Genomic DNA, 20515 nt, shown 5'->3' with positions numbered 1-20515 from the left:
TAGTGAAACATAATTGAAAAGATCACCCTTTGTCAGTGACAATTTTTATACACCCTCGAGCCCTGTACGTGGAATTTGAAATAAAATTTACATTGAATTTGACGAAATAAAGTAAAGTTGTCAAAGTGTCCTATTACATGGGTGACGTAGATCTATATGATGTGAAAATTGGATGACAAATGTTCATTTTGTCTCCGTTAGACTCAGTGTAGAACCCAGGTAGCACAAAACATTTTCAAAACATTTTATTGGTGTTGTAAAAAGGTTTTTTCGAAACATTTCAGACTAAACATTTTAAAAACATTTTAAAAACATTTCCTCTTCTCTTTATAACATTTTAAAAACATTTTTAAAATGTTTTCAAGAAGCTTATGATTAAATCCTTTTGGAACATTTTTCTAAAATATTTTTGAAACGTTCTTAAAATGTTTCGAAAGGTATGTTTAGCTTTCAAATATCAAAGATTTTTATATTACGTTTTAAAAACGTTCTAAAAACATGAAATGAAACATTCCTTTTCCATAAATCTGAAACATTGCATGGTATTCATGCAATGTTTCAGATTTATGGAACATTTGGAAGGAACGTTGTCAAAATGTTTTTGAAACATTCTTAATTCTTTAAAAGAACATTTTTCTTAAAACTATTCTAAGGGTATGTATAGCTTCCAAATATTAAAGATCTTATAAAACGTTTAAAAAACGTTCTTAAAACATGAAATAAAACATTCTTTTTCTGTAAAACGGAAACATTGCCTATACGTTTCTGAAAAAATTGTAAGGAACATTTTAAAATATTTTTAAAACATTCTTAATATCGCTGTTAGTTACAAACATTAAATTCCGGATATTTTTCGGCCTAGGCAGTGAATATATGTATTACTTAAAACATTAACTAAAATAATTATTTTCACTACAATTGAAATATCTATAGTTTTTGTAACATTTTTTGGAAACATTTTCAAAATGTTTCTGAAACATTTATGTAAATGCGGCACAATTTTAATTCATTTATTAACTTTAAGAGTATGTTGTGAGAATAATTTTAAAACATTCAATTTAATGTGTTTTCCTTTTTTAAAGACTTCATTTTTCATTGCTGCAACATTTTTTAATGTTATTTTCAAAATGTTCTTAAAACATTTAAATAATGTATTTTCCTAAAATTTAGTTTATGAAGGAAAAAAAAAGAATATATAGAAAGAATAGTGTTGAAATGAGGAATTGTAGTAATTTTTTAATTGAAAGATTTTTTCCGGTACTTTATAATGATTTCTAGTTTTGGCTTGTTGATTAAACAGACATATATAAAGTCCTTTAATTAAAACAAATCAAAAATCAATAAATGAAAGGATAGGCAAACACAAAATTTAAAATATAAATAAATGTAAAAAATCATAAGCATTTGATAAAACTCTTAATTTTTTTTTTAAAATGTTCTTCATCAAATCTGTGATCCACTCCTAGGATTTTACTCTGAGGCATTAGATAGGGATTGGCACACTGGTCAGTTTCAGTGTCATGATAACCTATTATGCAATTTTCCTGCTGGGCAGCGCGTTACAGAGTATAGTGGTTTGCAGCTTATCTAGGCCAAATTTTGAATTCTGGTAAACAAGATGTGCGCGCTTACTCCGTGCCGATTTGAATGAGAAGACTTTGCACCATAAAACAACAATAATAACCTCGGGATTTATTAACTTTGAATGGTAAGAATTATTCCTTTATCATAGACTTTAAAAGATCATTTAAAAATGACTTTTATACTACCAGTGCATGATCAATAACTTTGTACAAATGTATGTAGCAAATGACAAAGCGTTAAGGTTATACACATGTATTTGATTTGAATATCTCATTCTTAAGTCAAAACAATTATATCCTTGATTCAAGTATTCGTTGTCTTTGTGGAATGTTTTAAAATCATCAAACAATATGTTGATTTAAAAATGAAATTTCTTTACAGCATGGTGTTGATTGCATCATCCGTATTTTCAAATTCCCCCATTCAAAAGACCCGCCTTTGGTGAAGGCAAAGGTGTACGTAAATACTATTACTCTTCCATAATATTGTTATAGTAATTATTTTTCTGCTTTTTTCAATGCAAATGAGGAAAGAACTTAAATTTGATTTAATTATTTAAAATATTTTTTGTATATTTTCATTGATCATCTTAAGAAACATTAGATGTAGAACGCTGATACAAACACAATTTTCCTTATGTTTACAGGTTGTGCTATTCGTTCCGAGGGGCGGATTCCTTATCAGCCTTTTCAGTGTATGTGATTCTAACTAAGTCTAATAGATCCGCCGCTCTCTTCAATCTATACTGTGAACATAGGATTTCTGTGATTCTGTTCATTTAAAATTCAGTGAATGGATTAGACGCTGTTTTCACCCTTTAAAAACCCGGTGACTTGAAAGAAAATAAATAAAAACTCGAGAATGGAATTAAATGTGATTAACATATTGAATATGGGTTTGTATTAAAGGTTCAAAAATTAAATATAATTTGTGTTTATTTCTTATATCATTATTTAATGAGAAAAGTAAAATTTCAGTAAAAATACTTTTGTAACTTCGACGTGAATGTTTTGAAAACGTTTTAAAACCAAACAAATTAAACGTGAAAAAAAAATTTGAAAATGTTTTTGTTACATTTTATAACAATGTTATGATAACATTTGTTGAAATATTTTGTAAAATGTTTTAAAAACATTTAAAAAACCATACAAAATCACGTGATTACAACATTGTTCAGAAATGTTTTCGTAACATTTTAAGAAAATGTTCAAGAAACATTTGCTGAAATATTTCACTAAAATGTTTTAAAAACGTTTAAAAAACCATACAAATTCACGTGATTAAAACATTATTGAAAATGTTTTTGCAACATTTTAAGAAAATGTTCTGACAACATTTTGCTGAAATATTTCACTAAAATGTTTTAAAAACGTTTAAAAAACCATACAAAATCACGTGATTAAAACATTTTTAAAAATGTTTTCGCAACATTTTGAAAATGTTTTAAAAACATTTTAAAAATGTTTTTGTGTTAGCTGGGAAATACAACACCGTATTTTGAGGTTGTACCACGTGGTCATTCCATTACTTACGAAACATTGACTATTAATTCAGTGTAAAAACTCTCAAAAAATCAGTCTTAACAATTTCTTGAATTCAAATTGTGAAAACAAGAAAATTTTTAAAGAAATATATTCATTTTGTTAATTAGCAGGGATCTGAAATATAATGCAAAAATCTGAAGACTAATCTATCACATTCTCGAGTCATTTCTCATTTACATCTTCTGAGAATAAGTCATTCATAAACATAGAAGTTCTCGTCTGCCTTCATGTTTCATATCTGTCAGGCAGTCAAGATCAAAGGTCTCTAAATAACATTACTATATATATACGCGATATAACGCGAAAGTTTCGCTTTCGGGAAAATTATGCCTTATGCGCGAAAATTACGCGAAAGGTACGCGTTATAACGTGAAAGTTATCCGTTTATTCGCGATAGTTTTGCGTTATAACACATAAGTTAATCGCGTTTAATATTTGCGAAAGTTTCGCGTAATATAACGTGAATATTTTATTTTTTTAACCTACGGAAATGAGCACATAAACTACTGTTGATTTATCTTCCATCTTTCAAAATATGGCAACATGTATATTTTTGCAGTAATTGGTAATTTAAACCAAACTTATTGAAAATAAATGCAGTTTTACTTTGAACCATTAAAGAATTGTGATGATGGAAATACAAATACATGTACCCTCTCGCATCAACAATTAAATTAATTCTTTACTCTTATTTTCTTCTCGGTTATTTTTCAAATTATTAAATTGATAAGAAACGAGAGAGAGAGAGAGAGAGAGAGAGAGAGAGAGAGAGAGGGGGGGGATTGTGTATTAGCTTTTTTTTCTTTAAGGTTGTTTGCGGTTTTTAGTCGCACCTTTCTCATCCAAACCACCTGTTCCATAGTTTCGCATTTTAGCGATTTATACTAAATTTCTATTTTTCAGCAATTATTTAGCTTTTTTCTTGAATATTGATTATACAAAAATGATGATACATTATTCCACTAATCATATTTCCAAATAGGACGTTTTAAAAAATATTATCGAATGACAAATTGCGGCTCCTCACGTTGTTGAGTTTTTAGGAGCCAAACAAATAACTATGGCGGACAGTGCAAGTGAATTGGAGAGCGATACAAGCTCAATAGATGGTGGCCCCACTCTTAAACCACCATCACCAGCTGCTGTTGAGCAGCTTCAGAAGAGGATTGAGTCACTTCAGCAAGAAAATAGGGTTTTGAAGATGGAACTTGAAACTTACAAGTTAAAATGCAAGACCTTACAAGAAGAGAAAAAAGAACTTCAGAAAGCCAGTGTGAATATTGTGAGTATTTTTCTATCTGTACTGAAAATTAGGTTTCACTTTAGTGGTTTAAGGTTTGTTTTTCAAGTTTTTTGAGTTGTCATGGCCATTTCTTGATGTTTGGCGTAATCTTGGATAAGATGAATACATAATGAGTCATAACCATGCATAACACTTGTGTTACACTTGATGATAGACATTGGCCATAGAAACTGATTTGATTACTAATTGAGTCCTTATTGATATAAATAATATCCAAACAATAAATACTTAAACTATTTTGTCCCTCAAACATATTATAATTGCACTGGACTCATTGTAAATTTGTAAGTAACAAATTATTTTTAGAAATGACAGTCTAACACTTTGTGTGAAATTTTGAGCACAATGTTGTTTGTATCCGATTCTTTGGGAAAATAATATTTAAATTTTATCTTTTGGTAAGTTTTTATTGGACAATTCTTTTTCCACTGTTGTTGGCTTCTAAAATATATTAGGCCTAAAACATTTTTACTTTTTGTTAAAGTTAATAGATTATTGCACTTAACCCTTTCAACACGGTAGACCGAAATTTCGGTCAAAAAAAAAACGTCGTTGAACACGGTAGACCAAAATTTCGGTCTCAGGCACATGGTGAAAGTAAACAAGTTATTCTTAGAAATAGGAAGTGTTCTCTGCGCAAAATCTTTCGCAATGCATTCTGGGTAGATATATGTAATATCCGTTTCCAAATATGGCGGACCACATGGTGAGAATCGCTGATAAAATGAGAAATATGAGACGAATCTCGAGAAGAAAGCAAAATGGCGAGCGACAGCGAAGAATCAGACCTTTCTGGCGACGAAAACTTTGATGATGTGGGGACTTTTGACTTAGTTAACCTTCCGAGACGTCAACAAAATGAACTTGAAAGACAGTTCCGAAATATTGTAGGCGAAAGCGACGAGGACTCGGACTTTGAAGGGTTTGAACCCGAGGACGTATACAGGACCCCCGAGTTTGCTGACTGGGAGAAGACAGAAAACAGAAGGGATATTCACCCATTTCGTGAGCGTGTAGGCCCCGTCCGTGTTTTGGATGCTTCTTGTAAGGCTGTAGACTTTTTTCAAATGTTTTATACTCATGAATTATTTGAAAAAATAGTAGAATATACGAACCTAAGCGCAGCTACAAAACGGGCCGCTGACCCAGAAAATCACAAGGGGTCTTGGACTGATGTAACCGTGGAAGAGATGAAGGCATATTATGGAATTCTTACTGATGGAGGTTATGACATTTGAGAGAGATGAACTTTATTGGTACAACAATGAGAAATACTGGGTGATAGGGTCCAAAATTGGAGAAATTATGACCAGAGACCGCTACATTCAAATCAAACGTTATCTTCACTTTAGTGATGACAGGAACAACAATGATGACAAACTACACAAAGTGCGAATGATTTTAGACACCCTAAGATCATCATTCCAGCAGGAATACATCCCACATCAACATGTATCCGTAAATGAGGCTATGATTCCATTCAAAGGACGAGATGAAGCAGTACATGAGAGACAAGCCGATAAAGTTTGGAATCAAAATGTGGGTGGAGCAGATGCAGTAACAGCCTACTGTCATAATTTTGAAATCTATGTCGGGAAGAATAATGATGTCATAATCAACAAGAATCTAGGACTTTCCTCACGAGTTGTCATTGGAATGACAAAGCCACTCGAAAATAAAGGCTACGTCATTTACACCGAACTTTGGCCGATTATTTGTATACACGCAAAACATATCTATGTGGCACAGTTAGGCCCAACAGAAAAGGCTACCCAAAAGCCATGATTCCAACGGCCCGAGATGTCAGGAGAATGCCACGAGGAACGTCAGACTGGCTGATGTGTGGACCGTTATTGGCCTCGTACTGAAGGACAATCGTCTTGTTTACTATCTGTCGTCCTACCACAGACCAGAGGAAGATGATCTCGTCACAACAAGAAGAAACAAAGACGGCACTGAAGTGGAGCTTCCTGTCACACCAACAGTGAAGGGTTATGCGGCGTACATGGGTGGTGTTGACAGGCTTGACCAGATGTCCAAGATGAATAAGTCAAAGAAATCCCTACACTGGTACCGCAAAATTGAAATTCGTCTGCGGGAAATTGCTTTGTATAATTCGTACATCTTGGAGGGTACAGTTCTGGACCATAATCCAAGAAATAAAAGGAAGCGTGACATGCTTAGCTACAGACTTGATGTGGCCCATCAACTCATAGGAGACTACCGCCAGGAACGCCGAGGATTCAAGCGCCCACGTTCCCTTGATGCTCAACCAGAGATTCGCCTGGACGAAAAATCCCACTGGCCTGCAGGGACTGGAAGTGGCAATACAGTCTGTGTTTTGTGCAACAAAAAACATCAGTTGTACAAAAACAGCCATCCTGGATGTTCCGTAGCCGAAAATCCGATGAAGCGAACAAAAACGACTATGAAGTGTGAAAAGTGCGATGTTCCGCTGTGTTGCAATGCAAGAAGCACTTGCTTCAAAGACTATCACACCAAAGTGTATTATTGGCAGTAGACTAGTGAAGTAAAAACTTGAGGAAAGTAAAGCTGTGTGCACATTTCTTGGACTTGTGAATAGTGATGAAAATCTCTGATTTTTATTGAAACGTTGACATTTTTCATTTGAATTTTTTTTTGACTTGTGTTGATCAAACTATATCATGTTTTATATCATTTTATTCAGGAAATATTTGTCTTTCAATTGATGGTAAGAATTTGTATATTTTAAAAACTTCATAGCAGCAAATTAATCAAAATTTATGAAAATTTAAATTTTCAAATGATTTTTTTTATAATCACATTATTTTTTTTAATTTTATTTGTGCATAAATGTTCATGAAATTTACATATCTTCATAGAGAATTTAATTGCCTTTTCAATGATGTATAACTTAATAAATTTGATGAAGAAATAAAGATTTTATGATGATTTTTCTAACACTTTTTGGCTACTGATGAGCAAAGTTACTCAGTGTACCAGGCTCTGGAGATCTTAAGTTACTCAGTGTTGAAAGAGTTAAGAAAGGGAAAAACTTAATCTTGTTTACATTGCCAATTAATGAAGTGTAACAGGAAAGGAGAAAATGTATGGCTGGACTAAAACCCCTATCTCCATCAGCTATCCACGGCCTAAATTACATTCCTCCCTCCTTAAATGGTCTTCGCCCTCGAAAGTTAATAGACTTTCACCTGCAAGTCTTAACGGCACCAAATCTGTAACAGGAAAGGACAAAATGTATGGCTGGAAAAACTTAATCTTGTATATATTGCCAATTAATGAAGTTTAAGCAATGTCTCTGCAATACTTCTGCTATGGAATCCAAAATAGTAAGATGTTTTCAAAAACAAAATTTGATGATTGCTAGGATAGAAAACTAGAAGTTCAGGCAATAAGGATCGTGGATACCAGCCTGGGTAGCTAAGTGGCAGAGCACCTGTTTATTTATACAGGAAAACCAGGTTTGATTCCTGGTCCAGCCATATATTTTCTTTATGCATCTTCATATCTTACTACATTTGGTGGTGTTGGGGTGGTCTTGTTTAAGTTATCTGTAAATAACCAAGTCTTCACAGGGCCTGTGAACTTGTGTCTTTGAGGTTGAAGACTGTTTAAGGAGGAAGAAATTTTATATATATAGGAGTTAAGAAGGCATGGTTATCAGCCCTGACTGTTATCTTAGTGGTGGAGTAATAACTAGAAATACAGGGTCCAAAGTTTAGCATCTGATCCAGCCATTATGCATTCTTCCTTTACCACTACACTAGTTATTATTGGAGTTTTAAATAGAATCTATTATCCTTTTCTTTGGGATGCAGTTCAACACAAGCAAAATACTCAATGTATTCTGTAAGGAACATTTATTAAAAATAACAAAAATATTGAGGAGCACACATTTAAAGTCACACCCTCCCCCAAAAGCTTCACAGTCATAAAAAAAACTCAGATATATTGTACATATATGATTGATTAAGTCATTATAGTAAAGTGCACATGGATATAATACATTTATGTTGCAGAATTGATTTTATTGTCCCTGAGGAGAATTATCAAATCATCTTTCTTGTATTCTTGCCTTTCATACAAGTTGTCAGCATTTATTTGTGTTGTATAAGATACATAAAACCTCTGGCCTTGCTGATTATGGTTAGATGTACTTTATTCAAATGTTTGTGGATAAGTTTCATCTTTTGATGGAAAATTGTGAAATCTTTTAAGTCACTTGGTTGTTCCTAAAACATTATTATATACTACGATAATAAATGTGTTTAAAAGAAGGTTTATTTATTGATTTTCTCTGAAATCAGTATTCAATTGCACATCACCAGTAATTTTGCATAAGGAAATTTACAGGTCGGTTTGAATCTAAATGATGTATCGGCTATAATTATTTTCTCTTTATCAGAGATCTAACCCTGAAGCACAGAATCCATCAGAACCTTCTCTTGAAGCTGTAGTTCTATGATTTTTTTGTTACATGTATACACACTGACACTATTTTGTAATGATTGAATAATCAAAATGATTTCAATCCTACTGGTTAGGGGGTAATTATTTGAAAAGGAAACCAATGTTTAGTCATGTTAGAAATCTTAAAATTTAATTTAGAATTCTAAAATTACAAGTTACTTATTTCCCAGCAGAAATAATCTTGTTTTAAATTTAATCTAAATAACCTGCTGTTTACATTGTATTGAACCATGTTAAACATGATGATATGTAAACATGGTGAAAGGTAAAAAAATAAAGTATGAAAAAAATTCAAAAAAGTATTTTTATTTATAAGAACTTTATATTTGCAATAATTTCATGATACCATCTACTTGTGAATATTTTGTTTCATAAATATAACTTAAAAGTTTCATACTTAAGTTTATATGCAATAACCAAATCATGAAATTTTTTTCTACCTTAAAAAAAATACTTATTAACAATCTCAATAAACAATCTCTTGGCATAGAAATACTAAGAGGTAGCTAAATATGTTTTTTTGGGAAAGACCCAAACACCCTGATAAAGATAATCAGAATTTAAAAGATTTTCCAGAATTCATAGAGTTCTATATCCTTGACCTTGATACACTTGCTTAAATTTCTAATAATTTAAAAGAGATTTCATGAATAAAGTCTAGTCATTTCAGGCACATATTAATACAATGATAATGCAAAGAAAAATAAAACATGTTTTAAAAATGCAATCTTGGAATATAATAGAATCATAATACTTTGATTCAAAACTTTTTTCTGATAAATAGGAAATTAAGGTTATAATGTCCTAAAATATAAATATATTCAATTGAAACATTTGATTTTTGTATTGAATCTGAAGAAAAAAAAAATATTTTTGAAGAAGCACGGGGTTTAAGAATGATATAATCTACTAGAATAAGATATTATGCAAAAGTGTTTGAATATTGATCAGTGTTTGACTGCTTGGGAGTGTTTTGGCTGTCTGGAATTTTGATCATCATGAGATTATGCAATGTGTGTGTTTAGTAGAGAGACCATACATTTTCAAAAAAATTCCCATTCTCCCTCCAATTTTTTCAGAGAAATAAAACATCTTCTAAACAAATAGTTATAGAGAAACATTATTGATAAACATACAAACAAATTTTTCATTTTTCCTCCCAAACATGTTACTTGAAGAAAGATCTAGTAGATTGAAGACTATGATTGTGGCCATAGCAATCATAAAGGGATTCTGAGGTGATGTGGAAATGTTGTTTTTATAGGGCCACTGACTGATTTAATGCAGATTTCTATGGTAATCTGATAAACACCATGTGAATGGGAGATGTAGAAAAGCTCTGTCTGATTGAGATTGCATAAATATCTTATCTCCTTTTATCTGCCACAGTTCTGTGTATGAATTATTATAGCAGTCATCTTCAGCAGTCTAAGGGATATGGCATACTGTGTGGACATGATTTGTAAATTATGGTATATGTATGGGGTCATTTTTTGGGTTAGGTATATATTGTTCTGCTGTAAGCATCAATCATATTAAAAAGGAAAAAAATGAAGGAAGTTTTATCTTCGTGACAAGTGCCAAAATTATTTTTGGAAAAAAAAATTGCAAAAAAGTGATAATTTAGATATTTTAAGAGGATTTCCTGAAGAACACTTTATTGAGTTCATTTAATTTGTAGAAATTTAATTTGAGATGATTTGTTCCTTAGCAATTGAAGCTGAATTTATGTATTTAATTTAAAACGTCATTTCTCCATATGCAATGTTGTAATTGTAAACAAATAACATTGATGAACACATTAAAATACACATAAATAAGATAATGTAAATAAGGAGATGTCATTCATTGGTCTGTCCTAAGTCTCAAACAAATAAAATGATTAAGAGATAATAAAATTTGTATGACAAATAATTTTTCATTATTTAGCAAGCCAGGGCTGAACAAGAGGAGGAATTTATTAGTAACACCTTACTGAAGAAAATCCAGGCACTGAAGAAGGAGAAAGAGGCACTGGCCATGAATTATGAACAAGAGGAAGAATTTCTAACGAATGACCTCTCAAGAAAACTACACCAGGTATGTAAATATTGAAGTAACATTGAGCAACATATGGACTGATTCAGGTGCTGTAATACAATGCGACTTGCCAAAACCAGATGTGCATTCCAGCATGTTGTTTGCTCTGACCAAATGATTTCAGTCCTCAAATATTTCTTACACATGTTTTTCTTAAACATGCTCTAGTCCAGATGTCATCTTACCCAGTTAAACTTTTGAGAACATTGATGGGAGGTTTTATATTCATGGTTGAACAATATTATTTTTGTTTGCATGCGAATGTTAGTGTTCTGTTTTGCTCTTTACAAAAATACGAATTTAGAGTGATTTAAAATTGATAATTAAATCCAAGCACATCATGTGTAAATAAACAGCAATATAAAAATGCCATTAAATAGTTAAATGAACTTAAATCTACCCTTTTGGTAAACCCAAGGTCACTGAACTTGCAATTTACTAAAACTGAATTTATTTAAATGGCACAATAAACAAATAAGTAGACAGTCATTTTGTTATAGATTAAATCGGCCATACAATTAATCTGGTCAAGCACATGATTATGACCCTCAGTGTGACAGCTTTTAGTATTATCTTGCTAGAATACACCAATAAAAAATGGAAATTTAATAAAAGAAAATTCTTTCTGCTGTTATGAATTCAATTTATGGATAACATAGTTGAATAAACTGTTTGTATTGCAGTTGAGACAGGAGAAAGTAGAACTAGAACAAACTCTGGAGAAAGAACAGGAATACCAGGTGAACAAACTGATGAGGAAAATCGAGAAGCTGGAACGGGAGACGCTGTCTAAACAGAGCAACCTAGAACAGGTAAAGCAACATCAGTATCCAAACAGAGCAACCTAGAACAGGTAGATATCTAAACAGAACAACCTAGAACAGGTAGATATCTAATGTCTAAACACAGCAACCTAGAACAGGTAAAGCAACATCACTAATGTCTAAACAGAGCAGCCTAGAAAAAGTATAGCATTATCAATATCTAAACTGAGCAACCTAGAACAGGTAAAGCAACATCACAACCTAATGTCTAAACACAGCAACCTAGAACAGGTAAAGCAACATCACTAATGTCTAACAGGTATATAGCATTATCAATATCTAAACTGAGCAACCTAGAACAGGTAAAGCAACATCACTAATGTCTAAACAGAGAAAAAGTATAGCATTATCAATGCCTAGAACCTAAACAGGTAAAGCAACATCACTAATGCATTATCAATATCTAAACTGAGCAACCTAGAACAGGTAAAGCAACATCACTAATGTCTAAACAGAGCAGCCTAGAAAAAGTATAGCATTATCAATATCTAAACTGAGCAACCTAGAACAGGTAAAGCAACATCACTAATGTCTAAACAGAGCAGCCTAGAACAGGTATAGCAACATCAATATCTAAACTGTGCAACCTAAAACAGGTAGGTTATGTCTAAACAGAGCAATCTAGAACAGGTAGATATCCAATATCTAAACAGAACAACCTAAAACTGGTAGAGATCCAATATCCAAACAGAGAAACGTAGAACAGGTAGATATCTAAACAGAGCAACCTAGAACAGGTAGATATCTAAACAGAGCAACCTAGAACAGGTAGATATCTAAACAGAGCAATCTAGAACAGGTAGATATCTAAACTGAGCAACCTAGAACAGGTATAGCAACATCAATATCTAAACAGAGCAATCTAGAGCAGGCAGATATCTAATGTCTAAAAGCAACCTAGAACAGGTAGATATCTTATGTCTACACAAAGCAACCTAGAATAGGTAGATATCTAAACAGGGCAACCTAGAACAAGTAGATATGTAAACAGAGTAACCTAGAACAGGTATAGTAACATAAATATCTAAACAGAGCAACCTAGAACAGGTATAGCAACATCAATATCTAAACAGAACAACCTAGAACAGGTGAATTTCTAAACAGAGCAACCTAGAACAGGTATAGGAACATCAATATCAAAACAGATCAACCTAGAAGAGGTAGATATCTAAACAGAGCAACCTAGAACAGATAGGGCAACATCAATATCTAAACAGATCAATAAGAACAGGTAGATATCTAAACAGAGCAACCTAGAACAGGTAGATATCTAAACAGAGCAACCTAGAACAAGTATAGCAACATCAATATCTAAACAGAGCAACCTAGAACAGGTTTAGCAACATCAATATCTAAACAGAGCAACCTAGAACAGGTTTAGCAGCATCAATATCTAAACAGAGCAACCTAGAACAGGCAGATATCCAATGTCTAAACAGAGCAACCTAGAACAGGTATAGCAACATCAATATCTGAACAGAGCAACCTAGAACAGGTATAGCAAAATCAATATCTAAACAGAGCAACCTAGAACAGGTAGATATCTGAAGAGAGCAACCTAGAACAGGTATAGCAACATCAATATCTAAACAGAGCAACCTAGAACAGGTAATTTCTAGAGCAATCATCAATATCAAAACAGAGCAACCTAAACAGATAGCAATATCAATGTCTAGAAAAGGTATAGATAATTATAGATATCCAATGTCCAAATAGAGTGTCCTATAAGAAGTATACCAACAACATTAATGTCTAAACACAGTTTAGCAACTTAGAACAGGTATATCATCATTGTCTAAACAGAGCAACTAAGAACAGGTAGATATCCAATGTCTCATCAGAGCCACTTTGAATAATTCTTTATGAACAGTTAAGGGGGGGTGGGGGTGGTCATATTGGAAAAATGATAAGGATATTTACAGTTATTTTGAACTTAGTTGTAGAGAAGTGATATTGGAGAAATTTATGAAAAGGGCTTACATTTAAGGATACTGATAGAATAAAACTTTCTCATGCAATGCACAGTGAGGCTATAAAACAACAATGGAAATACAGATCTTGGCTGGAATATTAAGATTTTTATGATGCACTAAGAGGTTTATAAATATTGAGTGGAACTTGGACAGGTTCTTTTTGTCAGGAAAGTTCAGCTGAAGTCAGGCATTACCTGATATCAGCTGATAGGGTTGAGAGTCTTGACGTTTTTGTTTTTACAGCTTTAGATTGCCTCATATCTCTAAGAGTACACTTGGCCATTGGGCTTTGACAGGAAAAACACTTGATCATTGCATGATTTTGTTTTTGCCTGTGGCTGTGCAGTGATTAAGTGCACATTTTTTATTAAAATCTCTTGTGAACATGCATTGTAATATTAAATGTTTAAGATATTATCAAGGAAAGAAGCACAGCATAACAGGGTTTTATACAATAGGAATGGTCGTGAAAGTCTTATCAAAGAAGTTGCAGACTATATGTATAGTCATATTGTAAAATGATCTTGTATTAGTTCTTCTGTTGTGACACAGAAGGCACAAAATATTGAAATGAAATTTTATATTTCTATTTTAAATACTGTTGTGATACACCATCAGATTATGTAACAATTGAAATGCACTTAGAGAATAAATAATTGTATTGGGGTCACAAATGTCATTTGATATAACAAAGAAAGTTTAAGTTAAGAAAAAAATAATGAAAGAAAAAAACAGACACATACATCATAACAAATTCAATTTTTTTGTCTAATAGCTGAGAAGAGAGAAGGTGGAATTGGAGAATGCTCTTGAACAAGAACAGGAATCTTTGGTGAATCGCCTCTGGAAACGAATGGATAAACTGGAGACAGAGAAAAGGTTACCTCTAGTGTTGAATACCTTCTAATGCTTTATAACTTATATTGATTTATTTGACATATAGAACTTGTGCATAAATCAGTTGAATTCAAATGTCACTATATCTCTTGAGGTTTTAATTTCAAATTGTTTCTTGATGAGAGCACCCTCCATGACTTGTATGTCATGAACATTAATGATCTTTTGCACCAAATTATTGATTGTCAGAAGTAATGACCTTAAATGCATATGTGTCCGCTAAGTACATGTAATATCAAAGAAATGGCATATTGTAGTATGTACATGTACTTATTTGAAAGAAAAGTACTTGATTATAAGTATTCCAGCTAGGGAAGGGGGGCTCCACGCCCTGCCCTCAAATCATTGTGACCCTCTGCCCCTTACAAGCGCCCCTGGGTCCCTTGTTAGTTACCTGTATCATTCTGAATGTCCTTTACACTCGTTAGAATAATTAAAATAATTTATTGATAATTTAATTTTAGGTTGTTACAAGAGAAGCTGGACCAGCCTGTGACAGGACCCCCCTCCCCACGGGATATCAACAACGGGGACACAGCTCAAAACATCACTGACCACATCGCTAAACTTCGCAAGGAAGTTGTTAGTCTGAAGTCTAACCTCAGAGCAGCCCAGATTGAACGTAAGTACTATGGCTCTGTTTGTCTTTCAAAATTTATGAAGTAAAGATTTAGGGGGGGGACATTTTGTTTTTGATCAATCTGTGAGCATTTGTCTCTTCTCTAACTTTATTCTCAGCAATGATTATTTAAACTCATTATAATTGGTCAGTATTAAAGTTTTATATTAGGCTGAGGTTATATATAAGATTATGACACTGGACATTGTGTGTCACAAGTAAATTCTATTGTAGTTTCAAATATATGTCTGAAAGCAGTGTATTGATTTTTGTTTCATATATCTGATGTTTTATGTAGTGAGTTTTGTAAAGTATGAATAATATAAGACTAAAAGAAAAAAGTCTAATGATGTAATCTGAGCTTTGTTGAGCTCAAACATAGCTTTCATAATTATAAGGTTTCGTTTCTAGTTTGTAATTTTTTGTTTTGTTTGGTATATTTAATTAAAAGCATTGTACATCACCTGCAGACATGATTATATAGTATTAGGTCTTTTATGAAAGCAAGAAGAATTCTTTTTTAGATGAAGAAAAAATGGCACAGTATGCACAGGAGGAAAAACACATCAGGGAAGAAAATTTACGATTACAGAGAAAGTTACAGCTTGAGATGGAAAGGAGAGAGAACCTGTGTCGGCACTTGTCTGAAAGTGAATCCAGTCTAGAGATGGATGATGAAAGGTAGCGCTAACAATCAAATAAAGAGATGTCAGATCTCAAAATAGTCTTCAGTAGTATACAGCTTGTAAGAAGAGTTTGTTGTTCTTTATCAGATGACTGTCTCAATTAAAAACATCTGATTAAAATCAGATCTTTGTTATGATCTGATGAAATTCTGATAGTCGCTTATACAGCAACGGCCAGAATTTTTTGGGTAAAAATCTGATTTTAATCAAACTGAAGTTATAAAGAACAGTTCAGCCAAAAGGTGTGATTTGATACACAAATGAAGATTCCAATTTTGAAAGAACTCTTGTTTCAAATTTCCAGGCATTTTAATGAGATGGCTAAACATCAAGACTCCAGTCATGGTGCCAGACCTCGCACAGTTTCCAGTCCCATTCCTTACGCTTCCCAAGACACAACACGCCCCCTGTCCCCAGGTAAGTCATTCTCACCTGTAACCTAATACTTTGAGTATGACAAGGCAAATGAAAAGAAAGTTCCCAGTAGTTTTGGGTACTAACATGACTGATACACCCTGTTCTTAAAATAAATATTACAATTAAGATAATGTACATGAAAACTTTCTTTTATTTATGTGCAAGAAAAATCTCCAAGTTTCATTAACTTATTTCATTTTCTCTCACCTAAACCATTGAATCTTATAACTGTGTATTTACATGTATGTACAGTGTTGTCTAAGTCTTGAAAATTGGTAGTTAAAAATGGATTTCAAATTGATGAATTGCAAACAAAGGTAGCAAATTAAAGTAGGTTTCCAATGTGGATTTCTTTGTTTAAATAAACCAAGCTATGACAGCTCCATATTTTTCAGGAATGAATTATCCGGCATTCAGCCCTCCCAGCCCCATGAGGAGAAGTCTGGGAGGAGGGACGTCACCTTTCCATCCCCCCTCTCACCTGCCCGGGACCTCACCCCCAGTTCATGGTCACGTAGCAATGCAAACTAGCTCCAACCATCCCCACGGACATGTAAGTCAAATGTTAGGATGTACTAGTTCCATAACCTGTGAAAGTTAGTTGCTGGGTTTTTTTTCCAACTCAGGTTTCTCAAAATTATTTTGCTGTCAATATACTGCTTGCTAAGTGTTTGTCTTTTGACAATTTAAAAGTTGAGGAATTGGAGTTTGTAAAAAAAATGGTAACTAAAGAGCATATTTCATAGAGTTTTTTTTCTTCCTATTCACAATTTAAAATCTTCAAACCATCTGTATATTTTTTTGCACAAATCACTTGCTAACCAGTATCAATATATACTATATATATGGCTAGAGTCTTTCGAGAACCAAAATAAAAATATCATTAGGAGGTAATAAAACTATAGTGGAAATGGAAAAAATAAAGCTAATATGTATTTCAAGTAGGACAAGTTCAATTTCATTTTTGATAAGCTTAATATATTGATATGAGCTTTATTTAATCCATGCAGAAACATAGGCCAAGCTCTGAAAAGTTTGCCAGACCAAGTAGCTTTCCAGATCGCAGTGATAAGACATGAAGACTGTAGCACATGATGATGACGTCGTTTGCCACACAGTGCTCGGAAGAAAGCACAACAAGGCCACAGATCCCACCAAACTCCGGGGGAATTTTTCAAGCATCACCCTGACAGAGATTTGTCAGGGACTTTGATTTGTTTTATTTGAATGGTGCATTCTTGTTATTGCCATCGATATTTCAGCTTGTTAGTTGTTATGAGAGCATTTTGGATCATTCCATTTGTTGAGAGGGGGATTATCTAATGTCTTGTATTCACACGGAGCTTATAATACTGCAATGAAGGTATCTAGTCTTTTTATCACTCATGTGGGGCAGAATCCAGCTACCTTGAGTATATAATGTATTCTTCAGTTTCCCTTTTTATTAGTGAATTTTTTTTTGTCATTTACGTCACTGTATTTTTTTTTAATTAAAAAAAACGAAAGTGCTTAGTAGCATACATTGTGATGTTCTTGTATATGCATAGTCATAGATCCTTTGTAATTAATGATCGATTATGAAAGAAAAATCATTAATGAATAATTGATAAATTGTATGCAGATAAATAATTTTAATCTGAATTTTAGTCCAGTTGGTCAATTTTCTTTCATTTCAAGTATCTATGATATCAATATTAATTTATTCAACACAATTGTCTGTATATGTTCAGTGACATTATTTTAAACAAATAGTCAATTTGAAACAATTCTGGTTGGAATAGGAATAAAAGGAAGTCATTTCCCTGTGAATGTTACCATCAAACATAACAAAGGGGTTAAAATGAAGTCTAAGAAAACAATTTGCAAAAAAAAAAAAAAAAAATTACTGCCTGGCCCTACTGATTATAACACAATTTTCCAAAGCAGATGTGAAATTGGTATAAGCAATAACATACATATGAAACATACTAATGATTTACATGCACTTTACATGACAAAATGTATTGTGGGCCATTTCTTCTGCTTTGTCTTAAAAGAAAATATATTTCAAGCTTTTTTTCTGTTCACTTATGGGTTATAACAAGTAATGAATGTTAGATGTACTGAGGGAAAAAAAATGGAAAATTTTGTTTCAGAAATTTGTGTGTTATGTAAATGTTGATGATTTAGAGAACCAAGAGGTATTAATAGTTAGAATATGTAAATAGCTGGAATATAACTAGGACTGTAACATGTTATACTACTTGGCAGCTTTTTGTCTCTTTTATTATGTAGTTTTTCCCCTCAAAAGTAGGTGTTGCTTTTCTGTTGTAAGGGGCATTAACAACTTGAGTATTTTTTCTTATTATTTACCCCAGAATATTGGATGTGCGTACCACAAGTACTAAGAAATTGTATCTCCAAGAACACTTTTTTTTTTTTTACCAAAGTAGAAATTGGATTTAAGCCAATTGTCTCCTTTCCCAGAAGATTTCAACAATAAAGTAAAGAGATACTTTATTAAGTTGAAAACATTGCTAGTTTTTGTCCATTGCTTTTACTAATCTGTCCTGATTTTCATAACATTTTATAATTGTGATTTCACAAGGGAAAAAAGGCTCAGCAGTACTGTTGTATTTTTTAAATACATTTTCTAGAAATAAGCTAACTCAATGAAAATAAATATTACTGGTATTGTTAAATTGGTGTTGAACCATTTTGCACAAAATGTACTTAATACAGAAATAGTACAGTATATCATCAGAATTTGTAAGCTTTTTATACAGGTCTTTGCTGCTTTTAGTTATGCACTGTAGGTTGACAAGGGCAGATAATTTTAAATGGACTTCCTGTACATGTATATACAAAACCATATCATGGTGTGTAATTAATTTTATTAAGGTTTTAGTATTTTATTTTTGTAATTATTTGCAAATTACATGTAGTATTGATTAGTGAATTCCTTATTAAAGATACTCAAGACACAAGATTATTACATTCAAATATCAGAGAGGTTGACCTTGTATTTATCAGTACATTTTTGAATGAAATGGAACTTTTGTCAGAAACAACAGCCATCAACTTCGTTTTGGATGCCATCTTGAAAAAAATTATACAATAGTGATAATGCTTTAAAAGTTGAATGTCATATGAAGTCTGTTCTTTAAAACTTTTCATTGATACATTTATTCTTTCATTTGTCCAAAGGAGTCAATTACTTTTTTTTCTATAAATACACATTTTAGAAATGTCTTTGTTTTTTCAATTCAAATATACAAAATAGATTTAAAAGTATTACAGGTCTGAAAACTCTAGATAACTATTTATCTTATTGATTTCATGCTCATTATCTTCATTATTTTGATCAGCACATTGCTGTGTAGAATATACTTGCATTGAACTTTGCTGAACACTGCAGCTTAATTGCCAGGAAAGAAAAATACACCAATCCTTGCTTCTTCCATTTAAAAGTACCGTTTCATGTTTTTATATCTGACATTCATTGTTTATATTTTGTCAGAGATTTTGTGGAATGTAACGTTCTCTGATACAAGTAAGGTTTATAGTGCATGAAATTGGAATGTTTTAAGAAAAAAAAATCTCCTAGTCATAAGAACAGGTACATCATTATAGCGTGATCAGCGTATCATATCATATAATATGGTGCTGGAGGTGCCAGAAGGGAAAAAATATTTGTTTTTAGTATGGTTCATCTGTTTGTTGTTAATTGTAACACAGGATTATGTGCTTTTATTTTATTTCCAGTATTGGACATAATTTTTGCAAAATGTGATACAAGTTAATTGTTAGCATGAATGCATTTACATGTGATATGCTGCTTTGTGTGTAAACATGGGAATAAATGTCTTCAGCTGTATCTATTAATGAGTGTTCTTTTTTTTAATAACAATGTGAGGATCATCATTTTGCCAGGTAATAAAAGATGCTTTCAAGTCATACTGACACCCATAAAACAAGAGGCCCATGGGCCACATTGCTCACCTGAGAAGCTTTGGCCATTCTGTTCTTTACCAGATTTTCCCCTTGTAATACATATTGTGACCCCATCCTACCCCACTGATCATAATTTAAACAATTTGAAATCTACACTACCCCAGTATGCTTCCACATAAGTTT

At 32.5% G+C, this 20515-nt stretch overlaps 1 protein-coding gene and 1 long non-coding RNA gene across 2 annotated transcripts; both read left to right on the top strand.

The window, feature by feature from the left end:
• The first annotated feature begins 1457 nt into the window (after positions 1–1457).
• LOC134276417 (uncharacterized) lies at positions 1458–2337 on the top strand. The gene is made up of 3 exons (XR_009994035.1): positions 1458–1708; positions 1966–2039; positions 2231–2337. It is a non-coding gene; the product is annotated as an uncharacterized LOC134276417 (long non-coding RNA).
• Positions 2338–4105: 1768 nt separating this feature from the next.
• Positions 4106–20263, top strand: LOC134276425 (coiled-coil domain-containing protein 6-like). Its single transcript, XM_062758678.1, has 9 exons — positions 4106–4410; positions 10834–10983; positions 11667–11795; positions 14556–14659; positions 15142–15299; positions 15821–15977; positions 16287–16399; positions 16795–16952; positions 17410–20263. Exons 1-9 carry the CDS (start codon positions 4189–4191, stop codon positions 17476–17478), a joined length of 1260 nt encoding a protein of 419 aa, XP_062614662.1. The 5' UTR covers positions 4106–4188; the 3' UTR covers positions 17479–20263.
• Positions 20264–20515: the final 252 nt, after the last annotated feature.

Source organism: Saccostrea cucullata, unplaced genomic scaffold (genome assembly GCF_032062105.1).
Source record: "Saccostrea cucullata isolate Sc308-1 unplaced genomic scaffold, CSIRO_AGI_Scuc_v1 ctg349, whole genome shotgun sequence".
Classification (NCBI taxonomy): domain Eukaryota; kingdom Metazoa; phylum Mollusca; class Bivalvia; order Ostreida; family Ostreidae; genus Saccostrea; species Saccostrea cuccullata.
The sequence above is the reverse complement of the archived record's forward strand: the minus strand, read 5'-3'. Positions and strand labels throughout refer to the sequence as shown.